This window comes from Bombina bombina, chromosome 1, assembly GCF_027579735.1.
Source record: "Bombina bombina isolate aBomBom1 chromosome 1, aBomBom1.pri, whole genome shotgun sequence".
NCBI classification, from domain to species: domain Eukaryota; kingdom Metazoa; phylum Chordata; class Amphibia; order Anura; family Bombinatoridae; genus Bombina; species Bombina bombina.
Window position 1 is genome coordinate 1,550,583,723 of NC_069499.1, and position 24,270 is coordinate 1,550,607,992.

Genomic DNA, 24,270 nt, shown 5'->3' on the forward strand with positions numbered 1-24,270 from the left:
CAAGGGAAAGCAGGCCAAGAAACCTGCCACTGCTACCAAGACAGCATGAAATGTTGGCCCCCGATCCGGGACCGGATCTGGTGGGGGGCAGACTCTCTCTCTTCGCTCAGGCTTGGGCAAGAGATGTTCTGGATCCTTGGGCGCTAGAAATAGTCTCCCAAGGTTATCTTCTGGAATTCAAGGGACTTCCCCCAAGGGGGAGGTTCCACAGATCTCAGTTGTCTTCAGACCACATAAAAAGACAGGCATTCTTACATTGTGTAGAAGACCTGTTAAAAATGGGAGTGATTCATCCCGTTCCATTAAGAGAACAAGGGATGGGGTTCTACTCCAATCTGTTTATAGTTCCCAAAAAAGAGGGAACGTTCAGACCAATCTTAGATCTCAAGATCTTAAACAAGTTTCTCAAGGTTCCATCGTTCAAGATGGAAACCATTCGAACTATTCTTCCTTCCATCCAGGAAGGTCAATTCATGACCACGGTGGATTTAAAGGATGCGTATCTACATATTCCTATCCACAAGGAACATCATCGGTTCCTGAGGTTCGCATTCCTGGACAAACATTACCAGTTCGTGGCGCTTCCTTTCGGATTAGCCACTGCTCCAAGGATTTTCACAAAGGTACTAGGGTCCCTTCTAGCTGTGCTAAGACCAAGGGGCATTGCTGTAGTACCTTACTTGGACGACATTCTGATTCAAGCGTCGTCCCTTCCTCAAGCTAAGGCTCACACGGACATTGTCCTGGCCTTTCTCAGATCTCACGGATGGAAAGTGAACGTGGAAAAGAGTTCTCTATCTCCGTCAACAAGGGTTCCCTTCTTGGGAACAATAATAGACTCCTTAGAAATGAGGATTTTTCTGACAGAGGCCAGAAAAACAAAACTTCTAGACTCTTGTCGGATACTTCATTCCGTTCCTCTTCCTTCCATAGCTCAGTGCATGGAAGTGATCGGGTTGATGGTAGCGGCAATGGACATTGTTCCTTTTGCACGCATTCATCTAAGACCATTACAACTGTGCATGCTCAGTCAGTGGAATGGGGACTATACAGACTTGTCTCCGAAGATACAAGTAAATCAGAGGACCAGAGACTCACTCCGTTGGTGGCTGTCCCTGGACAACCTGTCACGAGGGATGACATTCCGCAGACCAGAGTGGGTCATTGTCACGACCGACACCAGTCTGATGGGCTGGGGCGCGGTCTGGGGATCCCTGAAAGCTCAGGGTCTTTGGTCTCGGGAAGAATCTCTTCTACCGATAAATATTCTGGAACTGAGAGCGATATTCAATGCTCTCAAGGCTTGGCCTCAGCTAGCGAGGGCCAAGTTCATACGGTTTCAATCAGACAACATGACAACTGTTGCGTACATCAACCATCAGGGGGGAACAAGGAGTTCCCTGGCGATGGAAGAAGTGACCAAAATCATTCTATGGGCGGAGTCTCACTCCTGCCACCTGTCTGCTATCCACATCCCAGGAGTGGAAAATTGGGAAGCGGATTTTCTGAGTCGTCAGACATTGCATCCGGGGGAGTGGGAACTCCATCCGGAAATCTTTGCCCAAGTCACTCAGCTGTGGGGCATTCCAGACATGGATCTGATGGCCTCTCGTCAGAACTTCAAAGTTCCCTGCTACGGGTCCAGATCCAGGGATCCCAAGGCGGCTCTAGTGGATGCACTAGTAGCACCTTGGACCTTCAAACTAGCTTATGTGTTCCCGCCGTTTCCTCTCATCCCCAGGCTGGTAGCCAGGATCAATCAGGAGAGGGCGTCGGTGATCTTGATAGCTCCTGCGTGGCCACGCAGGACTTGGTACGCAGATCTGGTGAATGTCATCGGCTCCTCCTTGGAAGCTACCTTTGAGACGAGACCTTCTTGTTCAGGGTCCGTTCGAACATCCGAATCTGGTTTCACTCCAGCTGACTGCTTGGAGATTGAACGCTTGATCTTATCGAAGCGAGGATTCTCAGATTCTGTTATCGATACTCTTGTTCAGGCCAGAAAGCCTGTAACTAGAAAGATTTACCACAAAATTTGGAAAAAATATATCTGTTGGTGTGAATCTAAAGGATTCCCTTGGGACAAGGTTAAGATTCCTAGGATTCTATCCTTCCTTCAAGAAGGATTGGAAAAAGGATTATCTGCAAGTTCCCTGAAGGGACAGATTTCTGCCTTGTCTGTGTTACTTCACAAAAGGCTGGCCGCTGTGCCAGATGTTCAAGCCTTTGTTCAGGCTCTGGTTAGAATTAAGCCTGTTTACAAACCTTTGACTCCTCCTTGGAGTCTCAATTTAGTTCTTTCAGTTCTTCAGGGGGTTCCGTTTGAACCCTTGCATTCCGTTGATATTAAGTTATTATCTTGGAAAGTTTTGTTTTTAGTTGCAATTTCTTCTGCTAGAAGAGTTTCAGAATTATCTGCTCTGCAGTGTTCTCCTCCTTATCTGGTGTTCCATGCAGATAAGGTGGTTTTACGTACTAAACCTGGTTTTCTTCCAAAAGTTGTTTCTAACAAAAACATTAACCAGGAGATTATCGTACCTTCTCTGTGTCCGAAACCAGTTTCAAAGAAGGAACGTTTGTTGCACAATTTGGATGTTGTTCGCGCTCTAAAGTTCTATTTAGATGCTACAAAGGATTTCAGACAAACATCTTCCTTGTTTGTTGTTTATTCCGGTAAAAGGAGAGGTCAAAAAGCAACTTCTACCTCTCTCTCTTTTTGGATTAAAAGCATCATCAGCTTGGCTTACGAGACTGCCGGACGGCAGCCTCCCGAAAGAATCACAGCTCATTCCACTAGGGCTGTGGCTTCCACATGGGCCTTCAAGAACGAGGCTTCTGTTGATCAGATATGTAGGGCAGCGACTTGGTCTTCACTGCACACTTTTACCAAATTTTACAAGTTTGATACTTTTGCTTCTTCTGAGGCTATTTTTGGGAGAAAGGTTTTGCAAGCCGTGGTGCCTTCCATTTAGGTGACCTGATTGCTCCCTCCCTTCATCCGTGTCCTAAAGCTTTGGTATTGGTTCCCACAAGTAAGGATGACGCCGTGGACCGGACACACCTATGTTGGAGAAAACAGAATTTATGTTTACCTGATAAATTACTTTCTCCAACGGTGTGTCCGGTCCACGGCCCGCCCTGGTTTTTTTAATCAGGTCTGATAATTTATTTTCTTTAACTACAGTCACCACGGTACCATATGGTTTCTCCTATGCAAATATTCCTCCTTAACGTCGGTCGAATGACTGGGGTAGGCGGAGCCTAGGAGGGATCATGTGACCAGCTTTGCTGGGCTCTTTGCCATTTCCTGTTGGGGAAGAGAATATCCCACAAGTAAGGATGACGCCGTGGACCGGACACACCGTTGGAGAAAGTAATTTATCAGGTAAACATAAATTCTGTTTTTTTTTTTTTTCTGACAAATTGCAAAGTTATGTCTATTTCTACTCCCCTGTATCATGTGACAGCCATCATCGTACCACAAATGCATATACGTATATTCTGTGGTTCTTGCACATGCTCAGTAGTAGCTGGTGATTCAAAGTCTAAATATAAAAATACTGTGTACATTTTGTTAATGGAAATAAACTGGAAAGTGGTTTAAAATTGCCTGCTCTATTTGAATCATGAAAGTTAAATTTGTACTTGATTGCCCCTTTTATAGAATTGGTCTTTGTTAGTGAGTGCTATTTTGGCACTTGAGCCAAGATATGGGAATTTGGGAAGTGCAACTTAATGTCCAGTTTGCTCTGGATCTTAAGAGGTTCTATGTTTAGTGAGGGACAAAATAAGGAATACATTGTGTGACACTGCAGATGTAAAGGGACTAAATACCCTTATGCTGAATTACTTGAAAGTGATGCTGCATAACTGTAAAAAGCTGACAAGAAAATATCACCTGAACATCTGTATGTAAATTTTTTTTATATTTTACCTCAATTTCTTTAGCTCACAAGAGTAAGTGCTGTTTGAACAGTTATCCTTCAGCTACTGTCCAGCTGCAAGTTGGGGGGAAAAAATAGCCAATCGGCATCATCAGTGCTGAGGTTGTTTTCCTTTACTGTGATCTCATGAGATTTCACTGAAATCTTGCGAGATTTCATAGTTAACTTCTTTAAACTGAGTAGGGAAAAAACATGACTGTGCCTTCAAATGCCTAATGCACTTTCCGTTGAAAATCCCAGGACTAGCATCCTGATTGGCTCCTTAAAGTCCCTTTACAATGGGATGTGGCTACTGCGTTAAAATATTATTACATAGAGATGTTCAGGTGATATTTTCTAATCCCGCTTCTTACAGCAATACTGCATTACTTTCAAGTGCTTCAACATATCATGTCCCTTTAAGCTGGCATCTAAACATAGTTTATAGTGAGTTCTTATGCTTGTGTCGACAGGTGCACGCTGCATGCTAGTGACCAGTTGGCTCTAGAAGGTCCTTTGTCCAGAGTCAAATCATTGAAGAAATCCCTACGCCAGTCATTCCGACGCATAAGGAGGAGTCAGGTCAATAAACAACGTAGGGCAGGAGTTGACAGCAAGGTGAGGAACTATATTGTCCAGACAAAAAAAATTGGTCTGGAAAGATGTCTTTAAATTTAACACAGCCATTTATCTCTTTTTGTTTATCAACAATAAAGAAATAGTTCTATGCATATAAAACATAAATTATGCTTACAAGATAATTTCCTTTCCGTCTGTATGAGGAGAGTCCACGGATTCATTCCTTGTGGGAATATAGAACCTGGTCACCAGGAGGAGGCAAAGACACCCCAGCCAAAGGCTTAAATACCTCCCCCACTTCCCTCATCCCCCAGTCATTCTGCTGAGAGAACAAGGAACAGTAGGAGAAATATCAGGGTATAAGTGGTGCCAGAAGAACAAAACCAAATTTAAGTCCGCCCACTGGAGAATTCGGGCGGGTACCGTGCACTCTCCTCATACAGAAGGAAAGGAAATTATCTGGTAAGCATAATTTATGTTTTCCTTAATATTAGGAGAGTCCACGGCTTCATTCCTTACTTGTGGGAAACATATACCCAAGCTCTAGAGGACACTGAATGAAAAAAACGTAGGGTAAAAAGAGAGGCGGACCCTGTTCTGAGGGCACCACAGCCTACAAAACCCTTTCTCCCAAAAGCTGCTTCTACCGAAGCCAAAATGTCAAATATGTAAAATCCTGAAAAAAATATGTGAGGAAGACCAGGTAGTCACCCTACAATTTAATTCATGGAGGCCTTATTCTCAAAGACCCATGAGGAAAACACAGCTCTAGTAGAATGAGCCCTAAACCTCTGAGGAGGCTTGCGTCCCGCTGACTCGTAAGCTAAGCGAACGATGCTCCTCACCCAGAAAACAAAAAGTAGACGAGGCTTCTTGTCCCTTACGCTTCCCAGAATAGACACAAACAAGAAGAGGACTGACAAAACACCCTTGTAGCCTGAAGATAGAACTTCAAGGCCCGAACCACATCGAAGTTATGAAATAACCGCTTTTTTGAAGAGAAGGATTAGGATACAAGGAAGGAACCACGATCTCCTGTTTCATTTTGCGAACCAAAAACAACCCTAGAAAGAAAACCTAACCCAGTACAAAACACCCTTGTAGCCTGAAGATAGAACTTCAAGGCCCGAACCACATCGAAGTTATGAAATAACCACTTTTTTGAAGAGAAGGCTTAGGATACAAGGAAGGAACCACGATCTCCTGTTTCATTTTGCGAACCAAAAACAACCCTAGAAAGAAAACCTAACCCAGTACAAAGGCCAGCCTTAGCTGTAAGAACAACTAGGTAAGGAAACTCACAATGCAAGGCAGCCCTCTCAGAAACTCTGCGTGCCAAAGCAATAGTCAGTAGAAAAATAACCTTCCCAGACAAAAAAAAAATCTTAAAACAAGAAGTAAACTCCAAAGAGGAGCACTAGACCTACACACAGGCCTGATCTAGTCAAAACCTGAACCAAAGACTGCACATCTGGAAGCTCTGTGAGCCTCTCGAGCAGTAAAACAGATAGGGCTGAAAACTGTCCCTTAAGAGAGCTAACGGAGAAGGCCCTTCTCCAGAGCATCCTGGGGAAAAAGGAAAGGATCTTGGAAAACCTGGCCTTGTGCCAGGCAAATCCCGTTCTTGATATCAGAAGAAGTAGGTCCTGCACCCATTAGGATAGGAGCAGCGATACACCGGTTTAAGAGCTAAAACGAGAGTATCAACAATCCCTCCAGAAAAACCTCTCATGGGTAAGACTAAGCATTCAATTCCACGCAGTCGGCCTCAGAGAATCCAGGTTGTGATGAACACAAGGACCCTGCCCCAGCAGATCCCTGTAAAAGGTCCATGGAGGCAAAGCCCCTAAACTGCGATACAACTCGTAGATATAAACTGAGCAAACCGTCTCACTGACGCCTGCTCCTTCTAGAATCGAACCATCCACCACAAAGAGTGACATGGCCGAAAAAAACCTCTAAGGAATGCTAGTTTCTAGCATACTCCGGATTAAAAAAACAGAAACTCACCTTCTACAGAAGTGGTGGAGCTAACAGACGCCTTGCTTGATCGTCGTCCCCCTCATATACAAACATTCGTAAAATTGTTTCTGGCCAGATTCAAACCGGAGCCCTTTCGTGTGTTAGGTGAATGTGATAACCACTACACTATGGAAACTGGTCCTAGCAGGGAATGATTGTTGGGAAAATCTAATCCTGAAGAGTACGCTCCTAGAGAGGGTCGCTGACAAGGAGCCGAAGTGGGTCTCCGCCCACCATCAAACACTAGACCCCAAATAGTAAGAGGAACTTTCCTCCAAAAGAAGATTTCCAAAAGATCATCTCCCCACTGAGAGGTCCCAACTGGTTTGAACCCAGAAGACAAAATCCTCCAAGCAGAATGCTCGCTGAGGAACGAAAGGAATAATTGGAAGGGAACTTCCAACCCACAGACCACCCTAGGACACTCTCCCCACAGACAAGGAGGCAATAAAGCCCAGACCGCCCCAAAGGGGCTTAAGAGAAAAACATTTTTCAGAACAGAGAGGGCAGCCAGAGATTTCTTCTCCTTTTTTTAACTTAAACAGCAGTGTGATGTGCTGAATGAATGGCTAATTAGAATTTAATTTAAAAACCAGTGTGCTTGTGTGAATGCTTGAATTAGGGCTCACACGAGCCATGTATCGCAACTTACATCGCAAGTCAAATAAGTACCCTCTATCATTACCTACTACTAGTTGTACCTAGATTAAATACCCGAGTAAGAGTGGGGAGTCAATTCACCCTCGGTTACTTAACTGCTGGTCGGGTTTGTTTGTTACAAGTGGAGTGGGGAGCCAAGATTAAAACCGGGGTCGATTTAGTAAATTAATCTAACTACCAAGACCCTAAATATATTAGCGCTACCCCTACCTTAATGCAACATTCGAACTCTCAGCAAAACCTGCACAAAAAACAGATCCTGTGATAAACACCCCATATTTCACCTGATCACACTTTTGGTACATAAAAAAAGTATAAGGGGGTGCATACGATACCAGCGGATCAGGTACTGGGTTAATATTGACGCCAACTAACTGGCGGACAGAATGCAATGCCAGTGTGTATATAAAACAGGACAATAAGTAAACCTATGGTATATTAAAAACGGTGGCACATTAAAAATGCTGCATATAAGTTACAAGAAAGCATATACTAGTTATTATCTAATTGAAACACAATATCCTGTAATTTGCCCAAACCGAATACACAGTGGTATTAGAATATTCTATCACTCCTTAAATTATTATTCATTTCAATAATTTTATATCCACTTGTGACTGCAATTCTTAAACCAGGGCAGTGTGTGATTATAAGATCGCTTGCTCACTTGAGCAGTATACCGTTACCTTTACACGGACTAAGATTAACACAATTACTCCTTTAGAACCAAATTACAATAGGATCTGATATCACAGCTAGTGAGGGGAAGGTCACTGTTCTTGTCGACTTGAGTACTGGGTATTATATAACGTGATGTTAAGCACATAACTAGATAAATACCATAAATTTTATTTTATTATATTTTCCCCGTACGTACAAGAGACAGAATATACTTATATCACTACCTGACGGGAATACAGTCACTCACATCTGGTCCAATTTACAATAGTAGTATTCTATTCTATTATCACAGGAGTCATTACAGATGTAAATACCTCCTATGAAGGGGAGAATTGTTCTGGTCCCTAACAATAATAGTCGTATTAAAATGTTCATAAAAACCGAACAGTTAAGACACCATTTTCTCTCATGAGAATTTCTCCTCGGTTGTCATAATAATATGCTAAGAGTATACCAGTAGCCCATTACTACCTAGCACATCTGCTAAGGATATTATGTGATATTATTTAGAGGTCAACTATGCAATATTCTACCAGAGTATCAATATTGATTCATGGAGTATTATAAGATATTCTGGGGTTCACTCATAACGTGGGTACACACCGGGGAATTAATATTTCTTCTGTTATGTGTGATCAGTCCACGGGTCATCATTACTTCTGGGATATTATCTGCTCCCCTACAGGAAGTGCAAGAGGATTCACCCAGCAGAGTTGCTATATAGCTCCTCCCCTCTACGTCACCTCCAGTCATTCTCTTGCACCCAAAGACTAGATAGGAGGTGTGAGAGGACTATGGTGATTATACTTAGTTTTTATAACTTCAATCAAAAGTTTGTTATTTTACAATAGCACCGGAGCGTGTTATTACTTCTCTGGCAGAGTTTGAAGAAGAATCTACCAGAGTTTTTCTTATGATTTTAACCGGAGTAGTTAAGATCATATTGCTGTTTCTCGGCCATCTGAGGGAGGTAAAAGCTTCAGATCAGGGGACAGCGGGCAGTTGAATCTGCATTGAGGTATGTAGCAGTTTTTATTTTCTGAATGGAATTGATGAGAAAATCCTGCCATACCGTTATAATGACATGTATGTATACTCTACACTTCAGTATTCTGGGGATGGTATTTCACCGGAATTACTCTGTAAAAGTACATTAAACCTTTTTATAGGTATTTAATTCATGTTAAACGTTTTTGCTGGAATGTAGAATCGTTTGCATTTCTGAGGTACTGAGTGAATAAATATTTGGGCATTATTTTTCCACTTGGCAGTTTGCTTGTTTTGATTATGACAGTTTCGTTTCTCTCTCACTGCTGTGTGTGAGGGGGAGGGGCAGTTTTTGGCGCTCTTTGCTACGCATCAAAAATTTCCAGTCAGTTACTCTTGTATTTTCTGCATGATCCGGTTCAGCTCTAACAGAACTCAGGGGTCTTCAAACTTCTTTGAAGGGAGGTAGATTCTCTCAGCAGAGCTGTGAGACTTATGTAGTGACTGTGTTTTAAAACGTTGCTGTGATTTTTATGTTTAAAATTTAATTAGTGTTACTTTACTAATGGGAACAAACCTTTGCTAACAAGTTGTGTTGTTTTTTAAAGAGTGATGCTATAACTGTTTTTCAGTTCATTATTTCAACTGTCATTTAATCGTTTAGTGCTTCTTTGAGGCACAGTACGTTTTTGTTAATTAAGATTGTAACCAAGTTGCATGTTTATTGCTAGTGTGTTAAACATGTCTGATTCAGAGGAAGATACCTGTGTCATTTGTTCCAATGCCAAGGTGGAGCCCAATAGAAATTTATGTACTAACTGTATTGATGCTACTTTAAATAAGAGCCAATCTGTACAAATTGAACAAATTTCACCAAACAGCGAGGGGAGAGTTATGCCGTCTAACTCGCCTCACGTGTCAGTACCTGCGTCTCCCGCCCGGGAGGTGCGTGATATTATGGCGCCTAGTACATCTGGGCAGCCATTACAGATAACATTACAAGATATGGCTACTGTTATGACTGAAGTTTTGGCTAAGTTACCAGAACTAAGAGGCAAGCGTGATCACTCTGGGGTGAGAACAGAGTGCGCTGATAATTCTAGGGCCATGTCTGATACTGCGTCACAGCTTGCAGAGCATGAGGACGGAGAGCTTCATTCTGTAGGTGACGGTTCTGATCCAAGCAGATTGGATTCAGATATTTCAAATTTTAAATTTAAATTGGAAAACCTCCGTGTATTACTAGGGGAGGTCTTAGCGGCTCTTAACGATTGTAACACTGTTGCAATACCAGAGAAAATGTGTAGGTTGGATAAATACTTTGCGGTACCGGCGAGTACTGACGTTTTTCCTATACCTAAGAGATTAACTGAAATTGTTACCAAGGAGTGGGATAGACCCGGTGTGCCGTTCTCACCCCCTCCAATATTTAGAAAGATGTTTCCAATAGACGCCACCACACGGGACTTATGGCAAACGGTCCCTAAGGTGGAGGGAGCAGTTTCTACTTTAGCTAAGCGCACCACTATCCCGGTGGAGGATAGCTGTGCTTTTTCAGATCCTATGGATAAAAAATTAGAGGGTTACCTTAAGAAAATGTTTGTTCAACAAGGTTTTATATTGCAACCCCTTGCATGTATCGCGCCGATTACGGCTGCGGCAGCATTTTGGATTGAGTCTCTGGAAGAGAACCTTAGTTCCGCTACGCTGGACGACATTACGGACAGGCTTAGAGTCCTTAAACTAGCTAATTCATTCATTTCGGAGGCCGTAGTACATTTAACCAAACTTACGGCTAAGAATTCAGGATTCGCCATTCAGGCACGGAGGGCGCTGTGGCTAAAATCCTGGTCGGCTGATGTAACTTCTAAGTCCAAATTACTTAATATACCTTTCAAGGGGCAAACTTTATTTGGGCCTGGTTTGAAAGAAATTATCGCTGACATTACAGGAGGTAAGGGCCACGCTCTACCTCAAGACAAAGCCAAAGCTAAGGCTAGACAGTCTAATTTTCGTCCCTTTCGGAATTTCAAAGCAGGTGCAGCATCAACTTCCACTGCACCAAAACAGGAAGGAGCTGTTGCTCGTTACAGACAAGGCTGGAAACCTAACCAGTCCTGGAATAAGGGCAAGCAGGCCAGAAAACCTGCTGCTGCCCCTAAGACAGCATGAACCGAGGGCCCCCGATCCGGGACCGGATCTAGTGGGGGGCAGACTCTCTCTCTTCGCCCAGGCTTGGGCAAGAGATGTCCAGGATCCCTGGGCGCTAGAGATCATATCTCAGGGATACCTTCTAGACTTCAAATTATCTCCCCCAAGAGGGAGATTTCATCTGTCAAGGTTGTCAACAAACCAAATAAAGAAAGACGCGTTTCTACGCTGTGTACAAGATCTATTATTAATGGGAGTGATCCATCCGGTTCCGCGGTCGGAACAAGGACAAGGGTTTTACTCAAACCTGTTTGTGGTTCCCAAAAAAGAGGGAACTTTCAGGCCAATCTTGGATTTAAAGATCCTAAACAAATTCCTAAGAGTTCCATCGTTCAAAATGGAAACTATTCGGACAATCTTACCCATGATCCAAAAGGGTCAGTACATGACCACAGTGGATTTAAAGGATGCTTACCTTCACATACCGATTCACAAAGATCATTACCGGTATCTAAGGTTTGCCGCCTTAGACAGGCATTACCAGTTTGTAGCCCTTCCATTCGGATTGGCTACGGCTCCAAGAATCTTCACAAAGGTTCTGGGTGCCCTTCTAGCGGTTCTGAGACCGCGAGGAATTTCGGTAGCTCCATACCTAGACGACATTCTGATACAAGCTTCAAGCTTTCAAACTGCCAAGTCTCATACAGAGTTAGTTCTGGCATTTCTAAGGTCGCATGGATGGAAAGTGAACGAAAAGAAGAGTTCTCTCTTGCCTCTCACAAGAGTTCCATTTTTGGGGACTCTTATAGATTCTGTAGAAATGAAGATTTATCTGACAGAAGACAGATTAACAAAGCTTCTAAATGCATGCCGTGTCCTTCATTCCATTCAACTCCCGTCAGTAGCTCAATGCATGGAGGTGATCGGCTTAATGGTAGCAGCAATGGACATAGTACCCTTTGCACGCCTACATCTCAGACCGCTGCAATTGTGCATGCTGAGTCAGTGGAATGGGGATTACTCAGATTTGTCCCCCACTCTGAATCTGGATCAAGAGACCAGAAACTCTCTTCTATGGTGGCTTTCTCGGCCACATCTGTCCAGGGGGATGCCGTTCAGCAGGCCGGACTGGACAATCGTAACGACAGACGCCAGCCTTCTAGGTTGGGGCGCTGTCTGGAATTCTCTGAAGGCTCAGGGACAATGGAGTCAGGAGGAAAGTCTCCTGCCAATAAACATTCTGGAATTGAGAGCAGTTCTCAATGCCCTTCTAGCTTGGCCCCAGTTAAAGACTCGGGGGTTCATCAGGTTTCAGTCGGACAACATCACGACTGTAGCTTACATCAACCATCAGGGAGGGACAAGAAGCTCCCTAGCAATGATAGAAGTATCAAAGATAATTCGCTGGGCAGAGTCTCACTCTTGCCACCTGTCAGCAATCCACATCCCGGGAGTGGAGAACTGGGAGGCGGATTTCTTGAGTCGCCAGACTCTTCATCCGGGGGAGTGGGAACTTCATCCGGAGGTCTTTGCCCAAATACTTCGACGTTGGGGCAAACCAGAGATAGATCTCATGGCGTCTCGCCAGAACGCCAAACTTCCTCGCTACGGATCCAGATCCAGGGATCCGGGAGCGGTTCTGATAGATGCTTTGACAGCATCTTGGAACTTCAGGATGGCTTATGTGTTTCCACCCTTCCCGCTGCTTCCTCGATTGATTGCCAAAATCAAACAGGAGAGAGCATCAGTGATTCTCATAGCGCCTGCATGGCCGCGCAGGACTTGGTATGCAGATCTAGTGGACATGTCATCCTGTCCGCCTTGGTCTCTACCTCTAAGACAGGACCTTCTGATTCAGGGTCCATTCAAACATCAAAGTCTAACTTCTCTGAAGCTGACTGCTTGGAAATTGAACGCTTGATTTTATCAAAACGTGGTTTTTCTGAGTCGGTTATTGATACCCTGATACAGGCTAGGAAGCCTGTTACCAGAAAGATTTACCATAAAATATGGCGTAAATACCTATACTGGTGTGAATCCAAAGATTACTCCTGGAGTAAGGTTAGGATTCCTAGGATATTGTCTTTTCTACAAGAAGGTTTAGAAAAGGGTTTATCGGCTAGCTCATTAAAGGGACAGATCTCAGCTCTGTCCATCTTGTTACACAGGCGTCTGTCAGAAAATTCAGACATCCAGGCCTTTTGTCAGGCTTTAGCTAGGATCAAGCCTGTGTTTAAAACTGTTGCTCCGCCATGGAGTTTAAACTTAGTTCTTAACGTTTTACAGGGTGTTCCGTTTGAACCCCTTCATTCCATTGATATAAAATTGTTATCTTGGAAAGTTCTATTTTTAATGGCTATTTCCTCGGCTCGAAGAGTCTCTGAGTTATCAGCCCTACATTGTGATTCTCCTTATCTGATCTTTCATTCAGACAAGGTAGTTCTGCGTACTAAACCTGGGTTCTTACCTAAGGTTGTCTCTAACAGGAATATCAATCAAGAGATTGTTGTTCCATCCTTGTGTCCAAATCCTTCTTCAAAGAAGGAACGTCTTCTACACAATCTGGATGTAGTTCGTGCCCTTAAGTTCTACTTGCAGGCAACTAATGATTTTCGCCAAACTTCTTCCCTGTTTGTCGTTTATTCTGGACAGAGGAGAGGTCAAAAAGCTTCTGCTACCTCTCTCTCCTTTTGGCTTCGTAGCATAATTCGTTTAGCCTATGAGACTGCTGGACAGCAGCCTCCTGAAAGAATTACAGCTCATTCCACTAGAGCTGTGGCTTCCACTTGGGCCTTTAAGAATGAGGCCTCTGTTGAACAGATTTGCAAGGCTGCAACTTGGTCTTCGCTTCATACTTTTTCCAAATTTTACAAATTTGACACTTTTGCTTCTTCGGAGGCTATTTTTGGGAGAAAGGTTCTTCAGGCAGTGGTTCCTTCTGTATAATGAGCCTGCCTATCCCTCCCGTCATCCGTGTACTTTTGCTTTGGTATTGGTATCCCAGAAGTAATGATGACCCGTGGACTGATCACACATAACAGAAGAAAACATAATTTATGCTTACCTGATAAATTCCTTTCTTCTGTTGTGTGATCAGTCCACGGCCCGCCCTGTTTTTTAAGGCAGGTAAATATTTTTTAAATTATAATTCAGTCACCACTACACCCTTGGCTTCTCCTTTCTCGTTGGTCTTTGGTCGAATGACTGGAGGTGACGTAGAGGGGAGGAGCTATATAGCAACTCTGCTGGGTGAATCCTCTTGCACTTCCTGTAGGGGAGCAGATAATATCCCAGAAGTAATGATGACCCGTGGACTGATCACACAACAGAAGAAAGGAATTTATCAGGTAAGCATAAATTATGTTTTCTCACAAGAATCTCTTCTAAGAACTTGCACCCCACACACAAAACTGTGGCATTGTACCACTACTGATACTTTTCACCTACTTACATAGTAACAATAGAGGCTAGTGTATTAATGAATGCGATATGTCAGAAATTGACATGAATTTGATATAAGGTTCGTTTTGCCTCTAATTGATTTATGTTACATTCCCTGGAGAACACACCTTGGTTTTTCCGACCATATATATATATACCTTTTGGCCCCTGAGAGAAATTTTATCTCAGGTTCTCATTCAGTCACTTTCACTCTGTCTGTAATTTTAATTTGTATACCCCCTTTTTTAATACCCTAATAAAAGTTAAGTTTTATCTAACCCCTATCCTTAGGGCCTCTTTACCTATGGTACCTGTAGTAACTACTTGACCCTGTGCTGTTGAGTGCTATCCAAGTACATTCTTCCAATTGCGTCTGCAATTGATTCTCTACTGTCTGTCTCTCTCAATGTACAGCACCTAAGTCCCGGAGTACATTATTAATAAATGACACATCTTTCCTGTTACACATAGGAATATAACAGGGACACAGCACCAGTAGTGCCGTCGTCTTTTCTCTTTTTTCAATAAAAGATCTGAACGGAACACTGGGAGTGATTTCCCCAACCGATATTCAATGTAAGTCTGTAAAGACAGATAGTTTCGGCCTCGGCTGTGTATATCACTCTCCACCCCCACGTCGATGAAGGGGGACTAGAGGGCATAACCCGAAGGGCAAATTTCGCAAGATCTCAGGAAAAATTATTGTCCAAAAGACAAAACGGCATCCAAGATCCACCCTGGTGTCTACACCAGCAACTCTGGTTTAGATTTAACTCTGAGGATCAAAAAACACAAGAAAAACCCAAAAAGGTCTAGTAGCAGGTGAAGGTAAGAAACCCATAAAAGCCAAGACCCGGGAACTACTGTAAAATCTGTAAGCAGGATACTGCTATCCTAACCCACAGATACCTAGGATTAGAACGAGGATTACTATAAGATACACTTCCTAAGAACCAGATAAGATCAAAAAGGATGAAACTTCTTTCTAACAAAAGGAAGGCAGAACCATATATTCTCCAATGAAAAGAAGAACTAATAAGCTCTGCTTAAAAATCATAGATCCCTATAAGGGCACGCACCAACAGTAGAGGAAAATTATTCCCACAGTGCAAAAGATACCGGAACAATGACTCCAATGGTCACTTGAAAACTTCTCTCTGAGAAGACAATTGCCCGGAAGAAGCCTAGTTGCGGCCTCTAGGACTAGATCCATATGATCCAGTATCAAGTACCCACCTCCGATAATGCCTGAACAGGTCCAGCCTGTTAACTAGGATAGATGGGCCTGCTGGATCGGAACTCTAGAAGAAAAAAAAACTATTTCTCTTGTATAGAAAGAAGGAGCAAACCCAACTAGTATCCCCAACAGGTCCTGCCTGTCATTTAGGATGCAACGTATCTGCCGGAACAATCAAGGCGAAAATGAAACTTCTAAAGTTCCAGCAATACTAGAACATCTGAATAATCAAAAGCTTAAAATGTTCTTAATCATCGGAGGAACTATCACCCCGAACAGAAATCTATAAGCTTCCACCGGAAGTCTCCAACAATGTCTACCATCAAAGTCGATAGAACCGCAAATCCCATGGACGTAACGTCTTTCTAAGAAGAGTCTCTATAACAACCCAGAGCTCTATAAAAACAAAAAACTATCTGGACCGGTATAGTAAAGTAAAAGAAAACATGCAAACGCCCTAGAAAAACAGGAGTGTGCAATCAAAAACAGGTCCTGCCTGTCGTATGACACAATCCCCCATAGAGCTCGGAACTGGAATTCTAAATAACATAAAACAAAAAGTAAAACAAGACAAGGAATAGGGTTCCATCCTCCCCTCGTCTAGTTAAGATCATTATCAGATTTAGAGGACTGAGATTCAACTGACTGATCAGTACTGGGAACCTCGAAAATCGCCAGAACCTCTCTCAGGAGTAAACGCAGGCATGCCAATCTAAATGCTAAGCCCTCTGCAGTCGGAGGACCCAAGTCAGCAGACTCCGACCCTGTAGGTTCTCCCTCTGAGGCCTACAGGGAAACCATTATTTTACACGAATGTCCAGGGGCAGGAGAGCCTGAATTACTCAGTCGCTTACGCGTAGAAGGAATAGGTAACATCGCTAAGGCCACGGAGATGGCCATGCGGAACTGCGTAGTAACTTCTGCTGGAAACAAACCCCTTACAGGCGAAGGAGGATCGGAACTCGGGAAAACTGCATATGTAGGAACAATCTACGAAACACACCTCACTGGACGAAGAATCCTCAGAGGCGGATGGCTCAGTGGTCTCTAACATCTCAACCTTGGTTGATGAAAACACTCTATTGTGGCGTACGGAACATATTTGAGAGGACTGGATTACCCGAGCCTCCTCACAATATACACAGATATCAAATTCTGTATCGGAGGGATCCCCCTCTAAAATAACAGAATCCTACATAGCTCGTCTATATCAAATTATAGAAAAGCAAAAACTGGCACCTTATACCCCCAATGGCTGGGGCACTCACCACCTCCTATGACCCAGACAGATAGAGAAGATGCTCCTTTCCGCAGACACCTGGTTAGGAATAGGAAGCGGGGGGAAAAAACGCGACCAGTCACATGGTGCTCATGCAGGACCTGGCCCTGCTAAGGAAAAAGCGCGCCATCTTAATATAAAGAAAATGCGCACTCCCAAAATGAAAATAACCTGTATGTTCCATATCCGCCTAAGAGCCCAAACCTTCTTACATATAAGCAGTCAAAATCACATAAATATGATTACAAATCCCCAACTGTATAATAATCCCCCTCAGGAGATATTAACCCTTGATTCCAAAAAGATAAAGGAGTCCCACTGTGACCCGGTCTTCTATTGTTGTACATGTGTGTAAAATAATGAAACTATCTTACCGGAATCTATGCCGTGGAACAGTGACACGGTTCTTCAAGTTTGACAGATTGTAGCAGCGCTTCTGACATGAACTTGAGTGAAGAAAAGCAGGCAGCGAAACTCGTCAACGCTGATTGCTTAAGGAGCTGTTAATATGAGTCTGGATGGGTTTGCAGAAAGACTCTCCCTGCATCTCCGGACTCTAACTTTCTAACTCCTGTCCCATCGCAAAGGGTACTACCCTCCATAAGGAACTACTCCGAAATCTTATGACACTTATCTGCCAACCTCCTGTGACAAAAGGCAAATAATGACTGGCGGATGAGGGAAGTGTGGGTGGTATTTAAGCCATTGGCTGGGGTGTCTTTGCCTCCTCCTGGTGGCCAGGTTCTGTATTCCCACAAGTAAGGAATGAAGCCATGGACTCTCCTCATATATTAAGAAGGAAATGTATGTATACTTGCGTGATAATAGAAACATTGAATGTATATCCTGCATATGAATTTTGATTATCTCTCCATTTAAAGTGAAGGTCAATGTGGATGAATTAGTGCCCGGTTTTTAATAAACTTTTTAAAAGCAAGGGAACTTTAATTCATCAAAATTGACATTTCACTCCTTTTCTTCAAAAAAACTTTTTAATCATGACAGCCGCTGCAGCACTTCCTCCGCCCGTCGCAAGCCCTCTTTGCGGGTCCAAAATGACGAATCCGGCTTCTTCCAATCACGGCGTTGCATCAGGCCATGATCCCCCCCGGGGGGGAAAGCCGTGATTGGAGGAAGCCGGATTCGTCGTTTCTGATGTAAGAAGAGGCTTCCGACGGCCAGGGGAATCGCTGGAGACTTACAGGATTAAAAGGTAAGTTTTTAAAGAAAAGGAGTGAAATGTCAATTTTGATGAATTAAAATACCCTTGTTTTTAATAGGTTCATTAAAAACCGGGCACTAATTCATCCAAATTCACTTTAAAGGTCCATTATAGTGATAAAATGAAATGACACTGCAGTGCTATGTGTTTAACCCTTAAACCTGTAGAGGGGACACTTCTGCTTACCCAATCAGCAGTGATATTCGTACGGCTGTGTCATGCGACTACAGCTTCTGATTGGGTCAGTGGCTGTGTTCGCTTGGGACCTGCAGTTCTCTGACTCCCAAGTGGTACTTTTTTATAATACTTTTTACATAATAGGGAGCGCCTGACTTCATGTCTCATTATTTGTGCGTGTAAATGGGTAATGAAGCAGAACCTTGTAGACGGTGTCCATTTATACCATTTTAATCTATAGTTTGTTTACAACAGAAGATTTATATTAAAAAACAAAAACCCTGCAGTTTTTATGACCAGAAAAAAATAACTTTGTATCTAAAAACAAAAAGGATATAATTTTACATTAAATGTCCCAATATTCTTTGAATAGTAAATTAAAGAAATAGTCTTGTCAAAATTTAACTTTAATGATTCAGATAGAGCATACCATTTTAAGCAACTTTCTAATTTACTCCTATTAATTTTTTCTTCGTTCTCTTGGTATCTTTATTTGAATAAGCAAGAATATAAGCTCAGGAGCAAGCCCATTTTTGGTTCAGCACCTGGGTAGCACTTTCTAATTGGTCTCTAAATGTAGCCACCAATCGGCAAGTACTACCTAGGTGCTGGACTAAAAATGGTCCGGTTTCTAAGCTTAAATTCAAATTAAAAACTCCCAAGAGAATGAAAAAAAAAAATGAATCATGAGAGTCTGAATCGTGAGTTTAATTTTTTTACTAGACTAATTCCTTTAAGACAATGATAGTAGTTGAGGAGACTGTACCAAATCACTACTCATGTTGGTCAGATCTATATTCTTTACTATAAGCACGCCTCTGTGTAAACTGTATTCAGCTAGCATAATCCTGTAGTATTATAAGCATGCATTAAATGTGAAACGCCACTTCCGGTCAGGATTATCTATAGCTATATGATCACTTTATCAATAGATTTATATGGCGATTGGTTTACACATTGTATATAAGGAAGGAGTGACTGATGCTCTTCTGACTCCCTTCAGGTGCAGGAAGCCAATGCTCGATTTGAGCAGGAAGCTCTACAGGACATGGAGCTGGCACCAGTACAACGAAGGATTGAGGCTCGGTCTGCAGAAGATTCCTTCACGGGATTCGTGCGCACACTGTACTTTGCTGACACCTTTCTGAGGGACAGTGAGTTATGCAAAATATGCAATGTGATTATAGTATTTAGATCAGAAAGCTGAAACTCCTTAGAGCAAGATGTTTAAAGTAACTTTTAAATGTGCACTGTAACAGTACTAATTTATTTTACTTTTTGAAGGCTCACGGCACTGTCCTTCTCTATGGGCTGGCACTAATGGTGGCACAGTCTATGCCTTCTCTCTCCGAGTGCCTCCAACAGAACGTCGTATGGAGGAGGCAGTAACAGCAGCACAAGGTAGACTTTAGCTATTGTAGCCAATTGGGCTCCTTTAGTCATGTTCATCTCTGTATGTTGTACAGTCCCTCTTATCATATATCACTTTTCTCTCTGACATCTGTTCTGATTGATGTTTTCAAACCTTGTTCCTTTAACACAGCTAAGGAAATCCAGCTGATGCACAGGGCACCTGTGGTAGGGATCCTGATTCTGGATGGTCATAATATCCCCTTACCGGAGCCTTTGGAAGCAGCTCATGATCTTTCCAAAAGCCCAGATATGCAGAACAGCCACCAACTTTTGGTTATTTCTGAGGAACAGTTCAAGGTATGAGCATGGTCTGTGACTGGGGGTGCATGGTGTATATATGTGGAGTATACATGTTATCTTGTTTTATCACAGGTCTTCACGCTACCCAAAGTAAGCAGTAAACTTAAGCTAAAGCTGACTGCCACTGAGGGATGCAGGGTACGCAAAGCGGCTGCGTGCACATTCAGCAGCTGCCAATCAGATGAACACACAGAGAACCATCTTGCAGTGCTCTCCAACCTTGGAGATATCCAGGTGGTGTCTTTGCCACAGCTAAAGCCACAGGTACGGTACAAATGCATTCGGAAGGAGGACGTTAGTGGCATTGCTTCCTGCGTCTTCACAAAGCAAGGGCAAGGTGAGTGCTGAGTTGAGTAACATACTTTTTCTGTAGTCTAAAATGAGGGATCGGGTATACAAATGTCAATATGTTGGACCCTTCCTTATGCCTGTCTGTGCCCTTATTAGAATCAGGAGGGTTGAAGAGAGGCTAGACATAATTTGGAAGTAGTAGTAGGCGGGTGAATGGTGGGAGAGCCAAGTAATGAAATATTTCAATGGCATCAAATCATTTTTTGCAACCTTAGCACAGGAAGCTGGGGGAGTGAGTAGGTTACTCCAACTTATCATCATATGTCGGTAATTCATGGGACCTGACGGAATTTAGTGTTGTGTGGTTTAGGGTAGTAATGCACCACACACAGTAAAAAAAAGATTATGTAAATAATTAGACTGAAAAGATAATGCGGTCTGCTTCCCATGCTAGCTCAATCTATTTAATTGGGTTGTAGTTTTTAATTAGCAGAAGCAGCTGTTTCATATACAAAATAAACCTAAAGCTAGAATTTCCCATACATTTTGAACTGCAGCTGGTATAACAACAAGTCATTTGTGAACACAAGGAGAAACCAATTTTACAGTACACTGTCCCTTTAATTCTTATCAGTTGCTTGTACCTTTTTTTTAAAGGGACTTTAAACCCTTTCTTTCACAATTCAGAGTGTAACAATAATAATAAAAAATCTTTCAATTTGCTTTTATTACCAAATTTACATTGTTCCCTTGGTATCCTTTGTTGAAGAGCATACCTAGTTTAGTTTGCATGCGTCTGCAGCGCTATATGGCAGCAGTTAACAATAATGCTTTTAAAGGGATAGGTCAACATTGAGAGATTTGGTGTTCAAATTTTATATAGAAGATTTTTTGCAATTTACTTCCATTAGCAAAATGTTTCCTGCTTTCTTTCATGTAATTAGCAAGAGTCCATGAGCTAGTGACGTATGGGATATACATTCCTACCAGGAGGGGCAAAGTTTCCCAAACCTTAAAATGCCTATAAATACACCCCTCACCACACCCACAATTCAGTTTTACAAACTTTGCCTCCGATGGAGGTGGTGAAGTAAGTTTGTGCTAGATTCTACGTTGATATGCGCTCCGCAGCAAGTTGGAGCCCGGTTTTCCTCTCAGCGTGCAGTGAATGTCAGAGGGATGTGAGGAGAGTATTGCCTATTTGAATGCAGTGATCTCCTTCTACGGGGTCTATTTCATAGGTTCTCTGTTATCGGTCGTAGAGATTCATCTCTTACCTCCCTTTTCAGATCGACGATATACTCTTATATATACCATTACCTCTGCTGATTCTCGTTTCAGTACTGGTTTGGCTTTCTACAAACATGTAGATGAGTGTCCTGGGGTAAGTAAATCTTATTTTCTGTGACACTCTAAGCTATGGTTGGGCACTTTGTTTATAAAGTTCTAAATATATGTATTCAAACATTTATTTGCCTTGACTCAGAATGTTCAACATTCCTTATTTTTCAGACAGTCAGTTTCATATTTGGGATAAATGCATTTGTTTCAATCATTTTTTCTTACCTTAAAAAATTTGACTTTTTCCCTGTGGGCTGTTAGGCTCGCGGGGGCAGAAAATGCTTCATTTTATTGCGTCATTCTTGGCGCGGACTTTTTTGGCGCAAATTTTTTTTTTCTGTTTCCGGCGTCATACGTGTCGCCGGAAGTTGCGTAATTTTTTGACGTTTTTTTGCGTCAAAAATGTCGGCGTTCCGGATGTGGCGTCATTTTTGGCGCCAAATAATGTGGGCGTCTTTTTGGCGCTAAAAAATATGGGCGTCACTTTTGTCTCCACATTATTTAAGTCACATTATTTATTGCTTCTGGTTGCTAGAAGCTTGTTCACTGGCATTTTTTTCCCATTCCTGAAACTGTCATTTAAGGAATTTGATCAATTTTGCTTTATATGTTGTTTTTTTCTTTTACATATTGCAAGATGTTCCACGTTGCAACTGAGTCAGAAGATACTTCAGGAAAATCACTGCCCAGTGCTGGAGCTACCAAGCTAAGTGTATCTGCTATAAACTTTTGGTATCTGTTTCTCCAGCTGTTGTTTGTATTGCATGTCATGTCAAACTTATTAATGCAGATAAAATTTTCTTTAGTACTGTTACATTACCTGTTGCTGTTCCGTCAACATCTAATTTTCAGAGTGTTCCTGATAACATAAGAGATTTTATTTTTTAAATCCATTAAGAAGGCTATGTCTGTTATTTCTCCTTCTAGTATACATAAGTCTTTTAAAAAACTTCTCTTTTTTCAGATTAATTTTTAAATGAACATCATCATTCTGATACTGATAATGGTTCTTCTGGTTCAGAGGTTTCTGTCTCAGAGGTTGATGCTGATAAATCTTTGTATTTGTTAAAGATGGAATTTATTCGTTCTTTACTTAAAGAAGTATTATTTGCATTAGAAATAGAGGATTCTGGTCCTCTTGATACTAAATGTAAACGTTTAAATAAGGTTTTTAAATCTCCTGTAGTTATTCCAGAAGTGTTTTATCTCCCTGATGCTATTTCTGAAGTAATTTCCAGGGAATGGAATAATTTGGGTAATTTATTTACTCCTAGACGTTTAAGCAATTATATCCTGTGCCATCTGACAGATTAGAGTTTTTTGGAACAAAAATCCCTAAGGTTATGGGGCTGTCTCTTCTCCTGCTAATGTACTACTATTCCTACGGCAGATAGTACTTCATTTAAGGATCCTTTAGATAGGAAATTGAATCCTTTCTAAGAAAAGCTTACTTATGTTCAGGCAATCTTCTTAGACCTGCTATATTTTTAGCGGATGTTGCTGCAGCTTCAACTTTTTGGTTAGAAGCTTTAGCGCAACAAGTCACAGATCATAATTTTATAGCATTATTATTATTCTATAACATGCTAATAATTTTATTGGTGATACCATCTTTTGATATCATTAGAGTTGATGTCAGGTATATGTCTCTAGCTATTTTAGCTAGAAAAGCTTTATGGATTAAACTTGGAATGCTGATATGTCTTCTAAGTCAACTTTGCTTTCCCTTTCTTTCCAGGGTAAATAATCATTTTCGTTCCTTTCCTCACAACAAGGAACAAAAGCCTGATCCTTCATCCTCAGGAGCGGTATCAGTTTGGAAACTATTTCCAGTTTGGAATATATCCAAGCCTTATAGAAACCTATAGCCAGCTCCTAAGTACCTATGAAGGTGCGGCCCTTATTCCAGCTCAGCTGGTATGGGGCAGATTACGTTTTCTTCAAAGAAATTTGGATCAATTCCGTTCTCAATCTCTGGTTTCAGAACATTGTTTCAGAAAGGTACAGAATTGGCTTCAAGTTAAGGCCTCCTGCTAAGAGATTTTTTTCTTTCCCGTGTCCCAGTTAACACAGCAAAGGCTCAGCATTTCTGAAATGTGTTTCAGATCTAGAGTTGGCTGGAGTATTTATGCCAGTTCCAGTTCTGGAACAGGGGCTGGGGTTTTATTTTATCTCTTCATTGTACCAAAGAAGGTCAATTCCTTCAGACCAGTTCCGGATCTATCATTATTGAATCGTTATGTTAGGATACCAACATTCAAGATGGTTACTGTAGGACTATCCTGCCTTTTGTTTAGCAAGGGCATTATATGTCTACAATAGATTTACAGGATGTGTATCTGCATATTCCGATTCATCCAGATCACTTTTAGTGTCTGAGATTCTCTTTTTAGACAAGCATTACCAGTTTTTTGGCTCTACCGTTTGGCCTAGCCTCAGTTCCAAGAATTTTTTTCAAAGGTTCTCGGTGCCCTTCTTTCTGTAATCAGAGAACAGGGTTTTGGTATTTCCTTATTTGGACGATATCTTGGTACTTGCTCAGTCTTCTCATTTTCGAAGAATCTCA

General features: G+C 42.1%; 1 protein-coding gene across 4 annotated transcripts in view; it reads left to right on the top strand.

Annotated features, from left to right (window-relative positions):
- The window catches only part of LLGL2 (LLGL scribble cell polarity complex component 2), a 252,137-nt gene that overhangs the window by 114,309 nt on the left and 113,558 nt on the right, over positions 1–24,270 (top strand). For all 4 annotated transcript variants that reach the window (XR_008401782.1, XM_053709030.1, XM_053709034.1 and 1 more), the window contains exons 16-20: positions 4,397–4,541; positions 19,363–19,513; positions 19,644–19,760; positions 19,903–20,069; positions 20,145–20,409. Coding sequence is in view for 3 of the 4 variants with exons in the window: in XM_053709030.1 (XP_053565005.1) it covers positions 4,397–4,541; positions 19,363–19,513; positions 19,644–19,760; positions 19,903–20,069; positions 20,145–20,409 (845 nt within the window). In the remaining variant the exon portion in view is untranslated. The remainder of the gene's footprint in view (positions 1–4,396; positions 4,542–19,362; positions 19,514–19,643; positions 19,761–19,902; positions 20,070–20,144; positions 20,410–24,270) is intronic.